The sequence below is a fragment of the Plecotus auritus genome (assembly GCF_963455305.1).
Source record: "Plecotus auritus genome assembly, chromosome: 5".
NCBI classification, from domain to species: Eukaryota; Metazoa; Chordata; class Mammalia; order Chiroptera; family Vespertilionidae; genus Plecotus; species Plecotus auritus.
This window is the reverse complement of record NC_137776.1, coordinates 66,731,948-66,749,996: the sequence shown is the minus strand read 5'-3', so window position 1 is coordinate 66,749,996 and position 18,049 is coordinate 66,731,948. Positions and strand designations below refer to the sequence as shown.

The 18,049-nt window shown below is 42.0% G+C and overlaps 1 protein-coding gene across 1 annotated transcript; it reads right to left on the bottom strand.

The window, feature by feature from the left end:
- RND3 (Rho family GTPase 3) lies at positions 1-17,089 on the bottom strand (the record flags this gene model as incomplete). The annotated part of the gene is made up of 5 exons (XM_080668264.1): positions 16,619-17,089; positions 16,071-16,158; positions 4,708-4,817; positions 1,709-1,843; positions 1-39 (listed from the first exon to the last, which is right to left on the bottom strand). Coding segments are annotated over exons 1-5 (522 nt in total), but the record flags the coding sequence as incomplete, so codon positions are not given.
- Between the last annotated feature and the right edge of the window lie 960 nt (positions 17,090-18,049).

Below are 18,049 nucleotides of genomic sequence, written 5' to 3'. Positions count from 1 at the left end.
GTAAGTGGCTGCTCCAATCTGCTTAGCCATATTTGCCCCCTGAGAAGTAAAAGAAGAGACTGTATTTAGCAGTAAGTCTTGGTAAAAGTTATAAAGTGTCTTCTAAATAATAATGCATCGCAAAACATTTCTAACGTTAACTGAATTTTCCAAGTGTTGCTGCAAAAAAAAAAAAAAAAAACCAGTTTTTAAATTTGTACTGCCTTCTTACCATTTCATAAATATTTGCAGTCAAGAACCAGTCAGTCCTAAGGCGCTCAATTTTCATCACTCAGTAGATGCTGTTTGACATCCCAGAGGTGCTAAAGGCTGTCCCTGGGTCATCACTAAATGAGGCCCAGAGTATCAGTTAGTCTGATTCAAAGAAGTAGGAGAGAAGCTAAGGAGGTGATTCATCTTCACTATCAACTGTAACCCAGAGTAACTAGATACTCTTGTCTTCCAGGTCACAGCAAAGTATAGAATTACTCAGAGGATCCTACTATTGGAAAAAGGCAGCTGAAGATCATGAATATAAATGATGCATTTTCCACATGCTTCTAGCAGGGGTGATTCAGCCCCTAGCTTGTTCCAGCACCTCATGGGGCAGTCAATTTTCTTGAGTGTATATAACAATCAAGATTAGTCAATAGGATATACCAAAAAAACAAGGATAAAGAATAGAATACAGAATCAATTTTGAGATGTATGGAATTAAGTTTAGGGCCAAAATAAATTGATGAAAGAAATAATACTGTTATGCCATCTATAACTTTAGTAAACACAAAATATGTAATTTCTAAACATGGGCCACACAACCCAGTGTGGAGAACAAAAAGGAAGCGTGCATCAAAATGGTTTATAAATAACAAAATTTTTGTTAATTACAAATGCAAGACAAAGACTACAGCATTTAAAATAATGAATACCAAAAAAAAAAAAAAAATTGTAGCTCTTTCAACATGAACTCTCTTTAGAATCTGTAAGTTTTGAGAGAATAAATTTCTAAAACCAATTCTCCTCTTTTCTAAATACTTAGAAAAAAAAAACCACCTGAAGAAGTGATGAATCTCTAAAAGACAGTTTTATGGTGCGTTCTACTTTACTGGCAAAGGCTTTCTCTTTTTGTAGTATTTTATTGTGCTGCTGAGTGTAAAATAAGATGAACTCTCTTAAAGAGTAGTACCAATGTTGACCACCTTCTCTCTTAAATCCAGTGGGAGCTACAGAAATATACAAGGTAGCATATGACCCACTGTTCATATACTCTGTAATCAAAGATGTGATTGCCCTACTAAATGCCAGAACATTCATATTTTAAAAGACTTTTTCCCAAACTTGTCTTATTACACATATACACATATGAATCCTTTATACAATAAACCACTGAAAAAATTTTGGAAAGCTTTTTGGGAGGGTTCAGCCAAACTTTGCCCCCGATCACTTTGGTGATCACTTTGTAGTATTGACACCGATCTGAGCTATGGGCTGCCCCGAAGGAGCATAGATGCTTCCTGTGAAGGCACAGCCCCTTCACCTGTGTTGACAGATGGTCCCAATCTGGACACATAGTGCTCATTCAGCATCTTAGAAAAGGGTCTTGCACTTGGACTTGACCACTGGTTGAGACTTAAGAAAAGTGGCTACTTTTAATTTTATTTATTATGAGTGATGTTCCATTTCTGTCCTTTTTAAAATCCACACTGGTACACTAACAACATATACATACCTGGTCATAGGACACTGGTGTCTGTCTATGATTGGAGAGCTCCACTAACGTGCTGACATCGGTCCGAAGATCAGATTTGCAGCCAACCATGAGCATTTTGGTGTTGGGACAAAACTCCTGGATTTCACCTTTCCACTGTTGAGGGAAAAGATGAAACATTAGCAAAGCGCTGACACCCACAGAATAGAAACAATTTCTCCACTGACAGACATTAGAAATGGCACTCATAAAGGACATTTAAAAGGAACTGTCACTTCAGATGAAGAAGCAAACTTGCATTTATCTCCTAAGTAATATTAAGTTTTACTACATCCTTAAATGGATCCATTGGGGAAGACTTATGTATATTATTATTTATTCTCTGTTTTTGTGACTCAGTTTCTGTCCCTACTGCGAGAGACTTGTTGGGTGTTGTCAGAAGGTAGCTTCTCAGAAGGTAGCTTCAGTAATATCTTAATTATTGGGGTATCTCTGAAAGATAAAAGTGCCTTAAGCATAATTATATATTGTAACAAGTGATTACATCCTTGGATGTGTTCAGCTGACACTTCCCACCATGGATGGCTGGGAATTAAGACCCAGCCAACATAAGCACAGGTATGCATTCACTGATCCCATCAAGAAAGATGGAGCAGCTACCATATGATGAAATCTGTATTGAGATTTCAAGAACTGGAGATAAAGTTAATAAACAGAACAATCTGCCTTTAAGAAGTTTCCATTCGAGTGGCCAAATCAACCAAGACCGTGGCATTGGGCTCTCAGAAAGGCATCTGGTTCTATGGCTCATATGCCCTTGAGTCAGTTTTAAGTTACATAGTTGCTAAATATTTCAATTTAGTGCAATGTTGGGTTAGTTGTTTTGTGACCTAACAGGAATTCTTAGAATCTACAGAAATGTCTACCAGGGGATTCTCCTTTTTAATTGTCCCTTTAAAGAGCAAATGGATATCTTTTAGTGGTTTCACTTCCTCAATCTTGAGATAACCATCAGGATGGGAGTCAGGAGTTCAGAGTGTTCACAGGAAAGTTCTGGCTCTTGGGGGAGAGGGATTAGAGGGGCTGAGATCAGGAATCCACGCCTCCAGACTCTCCCCTCCCACAGGCACACAAATGTATTTAAGTGCTTTACTACATATTGTGGTGGTTACAAAGACGATTAAGACATAACTGTGCCTCCAAAAAAGTAATTCACAGATGAGTGTGGATGATGAAGTCATGAATATGATCCTGGACAGGAGGGACATCCTGCAGGAGTAGTTTAGAAGACCATCAGAGGAGACATTTCCAGAGCTAGAGGTGTACTGTGGGCAAAGAACTCTACTGCCAAGTACACCAGTGGATTGAAGGGAGCAATATACTTTCCATAAGAGCCCAATTTATCCACCAATTCCTCCCTCTCTTTTTCCCCACCCTTCATTCCTCCTATCCCTTCCAGAATTATTTAGGAACATCTACCATGTGCTGAATGACATTGGAGTTAAGAACTGGTAGGTGAATTTAAAAAAAAGAATACAATCTATCGTGCTTTAAGCCACTTTAACATCTTTGATATTCAAGGACTTAAAGGATTCAGTTAATCAAGACAAACCATAACAGGGGTTATCATGAGCCTTAAACCTCACACGAATGTAAAACACACTCATTAATATCTTTAAGGCCAATGTCACTACTCATTTTGTCTCATAGGACGAAAGCAAAATAAAACAGGAGCACGGCTTTTCATTATAAATTATGCATAACCCGATGCTACATCAAGTAAAAACTCCAGTAAATAAGCAATCTCTTTTACCTACAGACAAGCACTAGGCGTGCTGCTATGTTGTTCTTCAGCTGTGTAATGACTTAGGCCTCCCTCTGCATGTCTAACAACTATTTACAAGCACTGAAGACAGGAAAGGTGTATTCATGCCTAAGTCTGACAAACATTAGCATTATTTGTGATACATAGAGGAGTTAAAAAGCACATTTCATTGAGATAACTGTGCTTGCCATGTTTAGTAAAGAGATGAGTGATGATTCACCTTCAAACCCTAATTTTATATGACACAAAAGATAAACAGTCAAACATGATAAAGAGATGTAAGTTAATAAAAACACACAAAATGTTATAATGACACTGCCTTGGTCTCAACCACATCCTCTGTGTAAGCCTTAGTGCATGGAGAAGAGAGGGCGCTCCACAGAAGGGTCTGATTCTGAAACCCCACAGCGCTCAGGGCCAGGACTGAGAACATAGGATGATCCTTAGTGAAGCATATGCCTTCAGTAACTGCCCAGAGACTGAGTCCAAGACTGGTGGAGGCCAAGGACAGCTCCTCCCTCCCACGGGCCTTCTCAGTACCTGGGACCCACCTGCAATAGGTCCCCTTCCTCTTGACCTCCCCCTGGTTCTGTCCAGAGCTTCCTGGGGTCCTTTTACCTCCAGAAACCAGCTATGTTATCATCTAGAACATGTTTACAACTACTGTTCTTATTAGTATCTGACATCTCTCTAATTACAAGTCACCTTGTCTAATGTCTGGAAACGTGCCCATATTCCTCCTATATTAGTTCTACTTCTGTTTCTAATAAATAACATCATTACTGAAACACAGCCTCTCTCTTAAAATAGCTACTATTGCATTCTTTTCACTATCTGAGTTGAGGTGGAACATAAACCTATAAACTAAGACACAATCTATAGGGTAAATGAAGGAAGGAGAGAAGGAAGGCATGCTTGACAGTAATCAAATATAATTTTGCCCAGAGAATAAACCCAGAGGCTCTTAAAAGGGTATTTTGTTTCTTAAATGAAATACAATTTTAAGCAGGCTCATCATCAAAACTGGTGATACATATGGAAACCCTGATATAGTGTAAAGTGACCTTTTCAGTGTTCTAACTCCAAAATACACAGCCGAGTATTAACTAGAGTGTTGGGGCTCCCCAGTCCACTTCATGTTCCTATGTTATATATGGGCCGGTACTGAACTGTGTCATCATTCCCCAGTACTTGCCTTTTTTAGGACACTGTCCAGAGTCTCTGGTCTACTGATGTCAAAGCAAATCAGCACAGCATCCGAATCTGGGTAAGAGAGGGGCCGGACATTGTCATAATAAGGAGAACCTGGAAGAGACAAAGATACACAAGTTTTTAGATGAAAATCTCTTGTCTGTCATGCATTAATCCTGCCCTTTTGAATTAAACCCTTTGAATATCACATGGGGGTGGGGGTCCCACTTCCACCTCCTCTAATTCTTGGTAATTAATGCAAAAACAAAACAAAACACACAAACAAAGGCTGAGTAGTAATATATGCACCGCTGCCAGAAGGGGAATGAAGCCTCCCTTGTACCTGATGGGACTCCAAAGGGAAGAGCCAGGACCTAACATCTGCACAGTTCAGAGGAAAGACTAGGGCATCAGGTGAAACACAGAGTCTGTTGGAGCCAGATGGCCCAGCATGCAAACCCACCGCCACCACTGAAGGAGGGGCAGGATTGCTTTAGGATTCTGCATCAGTCTTCATTCATAAATGAAGATGATGTTACCTACCTGGGATTAAATAGACCCAGGCAGGGCGTGGCATTTAGTAAGGGCTCAGTAAGTATTAACTATGGTTATGCTTGTATCGGTGCTATTAAAAGCTGAGTGGTAGCCAGCACCATAAATAGAGCTACTTCTTGGGAAAGAGACCAAAACTCAAAATCGCTCTGACAATCCGATAAGGGTGAGTCAGGGAGGGAGGAAAAGGTAGGTTCAGCTCTGCAAAGAGACCCACAGTCAACCACATTGCATCTGTGTGTTCCACCTCAAAGTTACAAGTTTGGACAAGCCATCGACCTTGGAACTTGCTTACTTACACTTACCCCCAAACTCTACACAGCTTCTCTTCCTGTTACAACAAAGCATGTAATAAATGCCATATTGGATCATGTCCCTTTTTTACACAGTTCCATCTCTGAGAGTGACACAGAGGCATGATCCAAGGATCGTGGCCTGAGTTAAATCCGGGCACCCAAAAGGTTTAAGTTACCAGCCAATTAATTTAACCACAGAACCCTCCAGTCATTTAGGAAATTTCTCCCTTTCCTTTAGGAATCCCAAAGGATGGGCAATTACATGAGGCCAATTATTATAAAAGAGTGTGACTATAAAGTCAAATGCAGCTTGTCAATGCTTTTTATTTTTTAAATCATTTTCAGTATACTGACATTTCACAGGCATAATATGAAAATCATTTTACTAGGGGATGTGTGTGTGTGTGTGTGTGTGTGTATTTGACTCCGGAGATTCAAATCTAAACCACCAAAGTCATTTTGAAAAGCAATTCCATTTTGACATATCCTTCTGTTTCTAGCAGAAAAACATGACATGTTATCTCCTGATAAATCAAAACCTTGATAGTCAAAGTCAGGAGGAGAGAAAGACTAAAGAAGCTTTTCAAATAATCTAGCAAAACAAAATGTGAGGCTTTTCTTGATTTCTAGAAGTTATTGCAGTTAGGGTGCACCAGCCTCTATTCACAGTATGGTCTGGTCCCTAGCAGTCACTAAGGAGCCCAGAGACACTGTGGCCTTGACACTTAGCTGTTTTACAGGTGGACAATGACAATTCAAGCCAGGTGTGTCTACCAATCAAGGAAGAAGAAAATGTTCTAGGAATCAGGAAGTTTATGAATAAGTACAAACAATCGGAGCCAGAATTTTTCATGAGCTGCACCAGCTCACTACTCACACCTAGAAGCAGGCTGACAACTGAAAGACATTTTCCAAATGCTTAAAGAGATCAGTTTCTTTCAAAATCAAGTCATTTTAAATAATAAGGCATATTAGAATGAGGATGACTCGGAAAATGATAAGCTGTAGTCCTGCCTTTTCAGCCACTTAAAGAAATCTGAGGTTAAGAGAATAACACACATAATTCATGAATTTAAACATTACTGAGAGGCATCAGGAATTAGGTGGCTTATGGCTCTGTGTGGGTATATTTGTTCTGTGAAGTGCTGACTTTCCGAATTGCAACCTTTCTTGTTTGTGTCCAAAGTCTAAACTTTGACACAGCTGCAGCTGTAAACGTTAAGGAACTGCTTTCCAAATACAGAGTCAGAAAGTTCTGGATCATAGAGTGGAAATCCAAATACCAGCCAAGAACACCAGGATTTCCTCTGCTCTTCAAAGTTAGCGGGAAATGAGCAGACCCCAGATCCATAAAAGCAGAGTTTTCCAGCAGTGAGGATTGTCAGAAACCTAACCAGGCTTTCAGAGATCTCCTTCCTTGGAAACCACTCACTTTCCCAGCTCAATCTGACCTGAACGTGGGAGGAGAGGCACCTGCAGGTGCCTTATTCCTTCAGATAGGAGGTGAGAGTGCTCACTGCCAATCTCAGACCCACAGCTGCTCTGCACAACCATGGGGGCCATCTTTTCCAAATACTACAAAATTTAGGAAAGACAGCTGGAGAATTACAAAGGTGTTAAAATAGAGTAATGAAAACTGGGACTACCAAGAAAATGGTTTCATAATTTAATTCACCACATGGCTGCAGAGAATACGTCTGGCCGGCCCTTTCTGTGCTGGGTCTCCCTCCCCCACGCATTGTCAGCCACAAAGGGGATCTGGCTTTGTGTTCCGTCCTCTGTCCTGTCCTGCCTGAAGACTACCATCAAGCCATGTGCTTTGTGTGCTAAGTAAGTCAACCCAAATAGCTGCAAAATGTAGAAACTGTCCCAACTTACAATGAAACAGAGCTGTGACTGATACCACATTCCTATGGAGGTTTGTTTCTGTTCATGTTTTCATTTGGTTTAATGTTTTGAATAAAAATAAGTATGTATGTGAAGGTTCATGAGAAATAAACCATCTTGTTTTACAGGTGTAGAGAGGCAATTTAATTTATTGGGATAACATGGATTAATAGGATCATACAGGTTTCAACCATACACTTCCATGACACAAGATCTGTATATTGCACTGTGTGCCCACCACCCACAAAGAGGCACTTTTTAAAAGCTTTCACAAGACCTGATTACTAATGATCCTGTCCTCTCACTTCTGGTAGATCAACAGGAGTGTCCAAAGTGGCAATAAAACTGATCCCCATATTTATTAGTTATAAGCATAATTTGTATAACCACTAACTACGAGAGTAATTTGTCATTAAAAATAACAAGACCACAAGACCACTTAGTCAAAATATTTTTGGATGTGGTAAGATTTTCCTATCTTTTGGGATAGGAAAATCTATTGCCTCTACTTTTTCATAGTTAAAAAAAAATACAGAATTATAAAAGAAAAAGAATCTACCTGAAAAAAAAAATCTAACAATTCAGCTAAGCAGAACCTTCAGAACAACAAAAAAAAAAAGATTCTGTGTAACTTAACAGTGTTTACTCTGCTTGAGCACTTTGGATTCTTCCCCGTTCTCTTCTGTAAAAGCCCACGCTACTGCACAAAGGAAAGCAAAGCTGGAGAGTGCATGCTGTAATCACAGGCATGTGTGGTACAACTCACAGGCCAAGAAAAAGGGAAGAGGAATTCCAGGAATGCCCTGTGAAGTGAGAACCAATATGGGAGGCAGAAGTGACACCAAAGTGAGGGCTGAAAGTAAGCCCATGAAACGGAAACAATGCCTGCCCTTAACTCCTACATCCCTCCAGAAAAGTCTTAAAACAGTCTGTTAAGCCAAACAGCAACACATTAACTTCTATATATATATTTTTAAAGATGCAGGTGCAAAGCTTCCAGTGTAACTGTAGCACTAAACACAAGAGTGCTGAACATTTTTTACTATGTAGGAGCGTACTGAACTCTAACTGCAGTACACAGCAGGTACTAATGTGTGCACCCCAAGAATGTACCTTAGCTAAATGCAGTAAGTCTAGGCACTGAGCTGAGCTTTCTCAACTAAAACTCTTTCTCAGCATGTGCAATAGGCTTCATGCATATGGAAATCTCAGCTGCAGCATTTCTTATTATGCCAGACAAAACTTGAAACACACAGCACTTCCAAAGTCCTTTCTAATGAACCGAGCAGACCATAAAGAGAAAACTTAGGAAAACTTCAGTTGTAAAGAAACAACTACACCACATATGCACCCCTCCTCCTCCCCCAAAAAAACTCCTCTTTGCTTCGGTGTAGATTAGAATAAGTGCACATTTATGGTGCTCTAAGTTCCTCAAGTTTGGCAAACATCGGCCAAGTTCTAAAAGGCTTTTGAAACATCAGGTCTACCCATCTTTGTCTTCAAGATCATTAACACTGCGTGAGAGCAGCATTTCCAGCCCAAGAAGAGTCACAGAGTGCCTCACCCAGAAACTAATTTTGCAGACATACCTGCCTGTTTACGTCATCTTTTCACAAAGATAGAACATACCATATATGTACATTATTAAATGTATATGTGAGAAGATTCATGCCCAAAGGGATGCTTTATGGAACCTTTTGCAAAACCAGTTCAAATGTGAGTCTCTAATAGGAGTCTGAGAACTGAAAACTCTTCTAGTTGAATATTTCCTAAATATAATTTTACTTGAACCTTAAATTTAAAAAACATTCCATTCCCCCTTAAGAAATTCCTAACAAGAACAATAAAATTAGGAATATTGCATTTTTTTTTTTACCAAGAAAATAGATTAACTTTTGGTATCTTCAGTGGCCACCAACAGAATATCTGTGCCAACAGCAGCAAACACACGAGACTATGATCTGCCCAGCTATCAGCGGATTCCATTTCTTCATGCCATCTAGAGAGTGAAAGCTCCAAATTAGCAACTATCTCAACTTGTGAATCAAGTCTGAGCAGGACTTTTCTGTCTGGTGCAGTGTAGGACTCTGAACTCTTTTCCCAAGTGGTGTGCCCCACAAATGCCATGCCTGCAAATATGCAACAAACTTTCCCGGGAAGAGTATTTTGTTTCTTTTACAGGTTCAGATTCACTGGAATTATGAACATATTTTATGAAAACGTGGATGGGGGCACTTCTGTGTTGCTATAAAGATAGAATCAATATTTTTGATTTCTTGGGGCAATGCAGATGCATAGTTGGAAAGTCAATAAGTTAGAAATAAGGCCACTATTTTGGAGCTGTAAATAAACTCATAGTCTTACTGAGACTTTTAAAAAATATTAGAATCCAAACAGTCTACTTAAAGTGGAACTATATTAAGTCACAGAGCTTTAGGGATAAGTGTAGATATGGATAAAATATTTTAATGGTATTATTCTTCAGTAACAGATCAAAGACTTTGTGTTCCATGTAATACTTGATTCTAGGGAGAAGAGCCCCACAGGTGAATTCGCCTTGCCATATCCTACATCATCAGGCTCTTTTCAAAACCAATTTACACAACACCTGGTCAAACTTCTGTAAATTCCCAGTTGCATTCTGTGTCAATGGGAATTTGCTTTGTCAAGGGTGTCTCTGAGTCAAGTTGCCAGTATATAGTAACTGCGAAGACATTTTCAGGGCATCCAAAAATGCCTGAGGTACAACTAATTCATTTAGCACAGCCCACCAGGTACCATGAGCTTATTGGAGAAACTATTGATCCCTGGTGTCATATCTAAATGCAAAAGAACTGGATTAATAAGTGAACATCTGGTTATTTCAGGTGCCATCAAAATGACCAATATGGATGCCTCACTGAAATGTACAACTTAGTAAGAAACTAGGTTGGAGAAAACTTAGCACTAACTGGGGTTTAAATTTTAAAAGATCTAGAGACAGATGTAGACTTAGAAAGGGAATTTATACTTTACTTTTTAAAAATCTATAGTTTAAGCTGAAATCATTGCATGGTGGGCAAATCTCCAAATGTAGTTTTATATATTGCTTATTGAAAATCACCATCCAAACTTAAGAGCTCTCTATTTTGCCCTAATCTATATGTCTTACAGAGTTTCAGGATAAACACTTAAGAGTTGAACCTAGTTTTGAAACTTTAAGCTCCTAGGGATCATGACTACCTTATGATTGAACTGGTTTTCTGCAATTTTGCCCTTGATAGTCACATCACCCATGAGTATTTGGCTTCTTTGTAAATGCTTATTCTCTGTCTTTCTCTAACAAGGTTAAGTTAGACTTCAGCTTTCAGAATCTTGGTTTCCTTGAATCATTAAATAAATGTAAACTGTTTCCAACTGGGAGAGATGTTAAAGACTTCTTAAGAACTGCATCAACTTCTGGAGATAAGGAAGGCATTGTGGTGGACTTCAATGAGCAATGACTTATAGATCAGTGGCTTGGGCTGGCCCTGTAGCCTTCAATTCTTTGGATCTTCTCGATAGGTGAAACCAGCTTTAGAACCTTAGACTCACCTTCCTATAAACAAGTATTAAAGAACCAAAGATAAGACTGGTAGAGCCTTGAGGGCTCAGCTTTGCACTGTCCCCACCCTGTTCCCACAGCATTCATCAGAGTTCATGCACACACAATGCCCTAAAAAAAAAAAAAAAAAAAATGCTTACTGGTTTTATAGTCCTTTCTATATGTCTTGCCTTGATGTGTTAATTTACATGGTAAATCACAAAAGAGGGACCAGTGATCTCTTTTGAAGCTGCTTTTCTGAATTAATTATACACTAATCTCCAACACAGCTGAACATTTCCATTCCTGTTAAGAAATATTTCAATAGAATGCTTGTCACAGAGACCGTCCTTTAAACTTATGTATAAGCTATAGATATAACAATGTAAATGAGTTCTATTTGTAAAGAGTTTGTCCTTAAAGTCAGACCATGAATAATTAAGATTTTTCTTTCTTCCCTTTTCCTTTAAGTATAAAATTTAAAGACAACTGTATTCTCTGTTAATAATGTTAAAAACTAATAAGGAAGTACTAACTTTAGCACATAGGGCCTAAAAGAAGCTTATATCATGACAAGATTCAAAAGAGTATTCATGAGGAAGCAGCATAGTTATTGTGGGGAAATTTTAGCAGCTGAACTGAGTATTTTAAAACTAATAATATGCCTGAAATAAAATGTGCATTAACTTGCCTTGGTTAAAAGCTGGCATGAATGACTATTATTCCCTAAATCACATGCGTTGAAATTACACTGCAATCAAATCACTTAGGAAAGATATGGTGATCCTTAAATGACTAAGCTTCTATTATTAGCTCCATGCTACAAATTGCTTCCATGCTTGGCAAATGTGGCCAACTATGAAGCACATGATAGATAGTAGAAATGCTCTGATCTCAACTCATCACCTTAAAGTGCTGATACCAGGACCCATGGTTTTGCAGAAGCTCATGAAGTAAATTTGAAAATTATTTTGGGCATTTCTACAATGATTAATAAACATGTTCATTTTCTTAATGAAAAGGGAATACTTCTCATTAAAATCAAGAAATTATGGATCTGTATCCAAAGGCTATCTTTAGCCCCCACCACCATCTTTTAGAGGATTCATGTTGGCATTAGTTCAAAGAAGGTTTTGTTTACTTTCAGAGGGGCTGACTTTAAGTAACCATCAGAAATCAACTAGCCAAGTGCCACTGTGGTGGCTTTAACTGGTTTGTGCACTGGGGGTGGGAGGGTCTATCAGCACTAGGGATGCCTGACAATGGAAATACACTGTAACCAGGTGGAACAGGGCACTTGGTGCAAGACCCTGATCATAAGTTGAATATGAGCTACACTAAAAAGGGGGAGGGTTCCCTTCTCCCCATTCCCCACCCCACCTGAATTATATGACTCTTAGGGGAAGGGCCTTTTTAAAACTAACACTGCATCTCTAAGACCTCACATAGGGCCTGCACATAATAGGTACAGCAAAAGAAAAGGGAGCTAGAGACAGAGTGGAAGGCACTATTAAGTTTCTGTGCCTTATAAAGTGGGGAATGAATTATCTTTTCTCTTGGTGCAAAAAGACCCTACATAGCCTGCTTGCACTTGATGTTCTCTCCTACACTCAAATTGGCAGAGCTTTGCCTGTGCATATTGTATGACTGCTGGGGGAAAAGAAGACTACTTTATGAGAAGCCTTCCAAGTATGGAAGCCAGATAAGGCAAGAATTGCTTCTGTTTTCTGAATGTTTATCCCTCTGCTAGGAGGCTAAACATGAGGAGCCTGCCATTCAAAGGACAAAGTTTATGCAATCTCTCTACTAATATAAGTGAAGTGAGGAACATCTAATTTTTCCTAACAAATCTCTAACGTTCACAATGTTTTAGAAAGGAAAAATAAAATTGACATTTAAGAGTTTACAGACTTGGCTTAGATCTTATCTTTAAAGTTAAATGGATAGCAATTGGAAAAAATAAATGTATCAGGAGGCATAAGGCACATGCAATTATTTTCACAACCTGAACTAAACAAATGTCTTAGTGGGCAAAGAAAATGTCAAACATTCGTCAAAAATTAATCCTGTTTAGAAATTTGCCATGAAAAGCTCGAGTTGCAATGGAAAAATGTTAAAGACACTTGAAATGATTAGCTGCTGATGTAGTGGTTCTTGCTAGATGTATTTTGCTCATGAATGACACACCATTTTTGGTGGAGTCTATTTTAGAATTTAAGCAGTGCTTGGTAACTGTGTTTAATTAACTAATATTTTGTCTCACAAATAACATAATGGAATTCTAACTATGCCTTTTTTCCATTTGTATAAACCTCTATTGGAGCAAAGATTTCATTATGGAATAATTTTGCAGTGATATTTTCTTAATCACAGTTTTTTCAAACCTTTATATTTTAGTTAAACATCCATCCATTTTGTTTCATTAAGTAAAAAATGCAAGTGATTATCTCACTACAGACTTCATTTCAGGTGATTATCTTTAATTTGATGAAAGGCAATGTTTATAAAGTTGACATTCTTTGTGCACAGGTAATTCAGTGGTAATAAATGTCAGGAAATCTGATCTCCTTGGAAACTATGCATATTCATTTGTTCATGCAACATATTTTATTGGGTGAATACTGTGTATGCAGAAAGTTTGAATTGAATACTTGAAAATATCTGAAGTGATTGATATTTACTGCACATGTGAAGCATAGCTTCCAACTATAAACTGTCCACATTTTATTTTCTAGCCTTTGAAAAACAATGTGTCATTTTTTTCTGCTTAAAAAAAAAGTCAATTTAGCTCTTTGGAGGCCTAATAGAAAGAAAAATCTCCGTTGGTGGTCCTGTGACTCTTGAAGCCTGAGACAGGGCATGTATAACCCAGCATTCCTTCCTCTGAGCCCACCCATGCCCCTCCCCTACCTAAATGAGTCTCCTTCCTAAATCCACCAGGAAGCAATGGCTCTGACCAGAACTTGGCTTGCTTTGTGGGTGGTTAAAACCCCAGGACTGGAATGCCAGATCCACTGAGACTGAGAACAGAAGCCAACCAACATCGTGTGAAACAAAAAGACTTGCTTGTCTGGTGTCCTAAAGCCACGAAGCAAAGGACTGGGAGAGATCCTGCAGGTTATTTAGCTCTCTATTCTCTTTTTTCAGACAATGAAATGAGACTCAGAGAGGTAGGGGATTTGTTCACAGAAATCGGTAGTAACCAGTAGCTAAGATCTAAGCACAGCTTCGTCTCAACGACTGGATCAGACTCAGACCCCACACCTAACTGCCTAAATACTTTTTACCTTGCATTAGGTCCAAACCTGTGTGTGTGTGTGGGGGGGGGGGGGGGGCGGTGGAGAGAGAGCGGATTTACTGGTGCTAATTATTGGTTCCAAACCAGCTGTCCTGCCCATCAGGTATAACAAATACCTTGATATGTCTGGGAATTAGATCTCATTAAGTACTGGGGGCTCTGTAACAACGCTGATGATAGGAACTACTGAGGTAAGAAAACACTAGCATTCTATCAACACCTTCCCTGCAGCTGCGAGACTGTGTGCAATCCCCAATACAAAACACGCTGAGGTCCTGGTTCTGCTGCCCTTGGCAAGGCTCCAGGAAGAGCCTGGCTCTCCAGGGAGAAACAAAATCGGCGCTTCTCACTGCAGAACTCAGAGCATCAGGCAGTGACCACGAGAGGCGCTGGTGCGAGACTTCCCGCCGGCCTTTGTGCCTGGACTGCCTCAGGCGACCCTGTCAGTCCAGTTCCTTCCTGGTGCTCTCAAATCCCCCGAGTGCCTCCGGGGCTGCAGAGGTTAACGCCTAAGGTTGTGGGGAGCTCGCACAGCCCAGAAGCACCTCTAGGAGGCTACTCCCAGCTTGACAGCAAAACCTGCGTGTTGGCACTTGCGCGCTAGTTTCACCCGGGATTTGGCCGGTTTCACCTGCGGCAGCCCAGCTGCTTGCTAAACTCCACACAGAAGCGTGGGGGCTTTGACCAGCCTTCGCGCTGGCTCCTCCTCCTCCAGAAGCAATGCCCTTGGTGAGAATGGCACTCCTTCGCTCCCCGGCGCCGCACGCACGAGCGGCGGAAGCCTGCATCCCAGACCCAGATTCCAGAGGGTGCCCTTACCCCATTAGACCCTGCCGGAACCCCTAAAAGCCGTGTGCTGGAATCCTGCCCCAACCACCACCGCGCACCAGGTGGATGGGTGGGCGCATGGGAAGGCGATAACCCGATCTTGAACCCCAGATCCTTGAAACTAATTCACCACGACGTCAATAATTCAACTGGACAGGAAGGTCAAAGGCGAATTGTGCGGCCCGCGGCCTCGTAGGCGGGCGGGGGTGATGCAATAGGGGTCAGGAGGGAATGGCATGGGCGGGGGCGGGGTACAGCGTGACCAAGAGGAGCGGGGAGAGGGGGAAGGCAAGGGAGCTCGGATCTGCAGGTCGGCACCGGGGCGGCGGCTGCGAGAGGAGGCCGGGGGACCAGCGGGCCGCGTGCTGCCCCGCCGCCAGCGCATTCCTGGCTGTAGGCGTCACGAGCGCCGCGGCGGCCCGCGCTCCGGGTCCTCTCCCCCTCCCAACTCACCCCACAGGGGCGGGATCCGAATGTAATTGCGTCGCTTCAGGGATTTTCTCCCACCTCCCACTTTCCACCACCCCCGCCTCCCAGAAAACCAGCAGGTTAGATCCTGGAGGAGTGCCCGCCGGGAGCCAGGTGATTCCGAGGCGGCGCACGCATCACCCCAACATCGAGCCCCCTTGGCAGCTGCGAGGCGACTCGGGCAGAGAGTCCCGCGAGCCAACCGCTCTCTGGCCACCCGGCTGCAAGCGGTCCCCACCGCGGGGTCACCCTGCGGGCACACAGCGCTCTTTTCTCCCCACTGCCATCAACTCACCCCACCCAGAAGGGACAGAGTTATCACCCAGCAGGGACCTCGGGAATCCCGCGGAAAAGGTCGCGTTAACCGAGGGGCGGCAGAGCGCTGGTGGCGCGCGGCGGCGGGTGCTGAGAGCCGCCACGCACCCGGGAGCGGCTGGAAACCCGCCCCGAGAACCACGCGGTCCGATGACTCTTACCCGAAGTGTCCCACAGGCTCAATTCTATTCTTTGTGTGTCGATTTCAAAACTGGCCGTGTAATTCTCAAACACTGTAGGGACGTAATTCTGGACGAACAAAATGGACAGAAGAGTGCAAAGAGGTTACCTTAAAATGCACGATGCCGCAAGTACACCCTCTGAAAAACTGCCTCCTCAATTAAAAATAAAATACCCGACACATCATGTCACACACCAAACAGGCAGGCCTTTTCCTAAACCCCTGGCTCCCCACTCGTCCCCCTCGGCTCCCCAAGACATGAGGATCCAAATCTCCCAACCCCAGGTTCTGCACACATGACCGGACAAGTTTCAGAGCTAACAGCAGAATGTGCAGGCGTGTCCCAACCCCTAAATGCTTCCTGCCTACTTTCCCCCTGCAGGCAGTCTAACCGGTGGGAGTAATAAGGGGTGAAAAAGATAGCTTTAAAAAAATAGGGGAAGAGGGAAAAGTAAAGGGAAACCCACCTAGAGACGGGGCACCCCGCGGGCCGCCCCCCTCCTCCAAGCCCCGGCCGGCCACACTCACCTCGGGGAAGCAGTCTTTGGCGAAGACGTGCAGCAGCGCGGTTTTCCCACACTGACTGTCTCCCACCACTACTATCTTGCATTTCACGTTCTGATTAGGATCCATGATAGATTTGCTGGATAATTTCTGGCTGGCTCTTCTCTCCTTCATTGATCTTGTCTTATTTTCTCTTAGAACAGGAATTTTCTCTTAAGAGGAAAATATATATTATATATATTTCTCTATATATAAAAAAGCAGATATAAAAAAATAAATTGCAAGGCTGGTGGGAATCCCTGAAGCACGGCGCAGACAAGGAAGCTGGAGGAGCAGGCTCGTTACTCCCCTCCACAAGTTTTATGCTTGACTCCACACCGCGCTTCCCAAGTCCAATTCCGATCCGACTGCTTTGTTTCACGCTCTCTGCGCGGCTTTATACGCTCGGCCTTCCAATCCTCTTCTTTCTCAATGAGAGAAGGAAACTGATCCGCCTCCTCCCCTTTTATGGAGCCAGGGAGCGAGCTCTGTCTGGTTACTTGCAGACAACGTAAACAGTGCGCCCTCTAGGGTGACCCTGCGGGATCTATGTCCAGACCAAGGCTCTGGGACAACTTGAAGATTCCAAGGACGTTTACTGATGGATGGGACTGTGCAAGTCCAGGAGGAGATGGAAAACTGAATCTGTGTGCATATTGATTTTTACTAGAATTTTAAAAAAACGTTTTAGTAAGGACTGATCTACAGAAGATGCATGGACATTTATGAAAGCAAAAACATTTGTCTCCTAAATTAAGACATCCATATAAAATATAGGAAGCAAGTCTTGGGTGGGGAAGGGTTAAGTAGTTGTTTTTGTAGAAAAACGGTTTGTCATAGGTATATAGGCCATAAATCAGTAGCTAAGCCAGGTTATTCCATATGTGGGAACTGGCTTGCCTGGGTCACAGTAATAGACTGGCTTCTGAAACGTGTCAGTTTCAGTCAATCAGGAGTACTGCAAAGGGGTGGTGGGAGCAGAAAAGAAAGAAAATGGAGGATTGCTCATCAATGAGTGACAAAAGCCACTGGAAACACAACCCTATGGCACTGGGGACCCAAACATACAAAGTCAGCCATTGTCCACATGGCAGTGAGGAGACTGGATAGGAAGGATTCAGATCCTGCCCTTTAACCCCTTTTTCAGTGCCCCCCCACCCCACCCCTCCCTGGAATGGAAGCACCCTAGGCTGGACCCAGGAAACACATTATGCATAGCTGAAAAATGCAGGTACAAACTTCCGCCTCCCCTCATCCCTCCTCCACATCCATCGCTCTAATCACCTATTTCAAAAGTCTCAGAGAGGACTAAAATTGGCCCATGAATTTGTTTGCTTTTTCTTATAAGTTCTTTTTTTCCTCATCTTCATCTTCTGTGCTCCAAATACTCAGAAGGTTTCAACTATTAAGTCATAA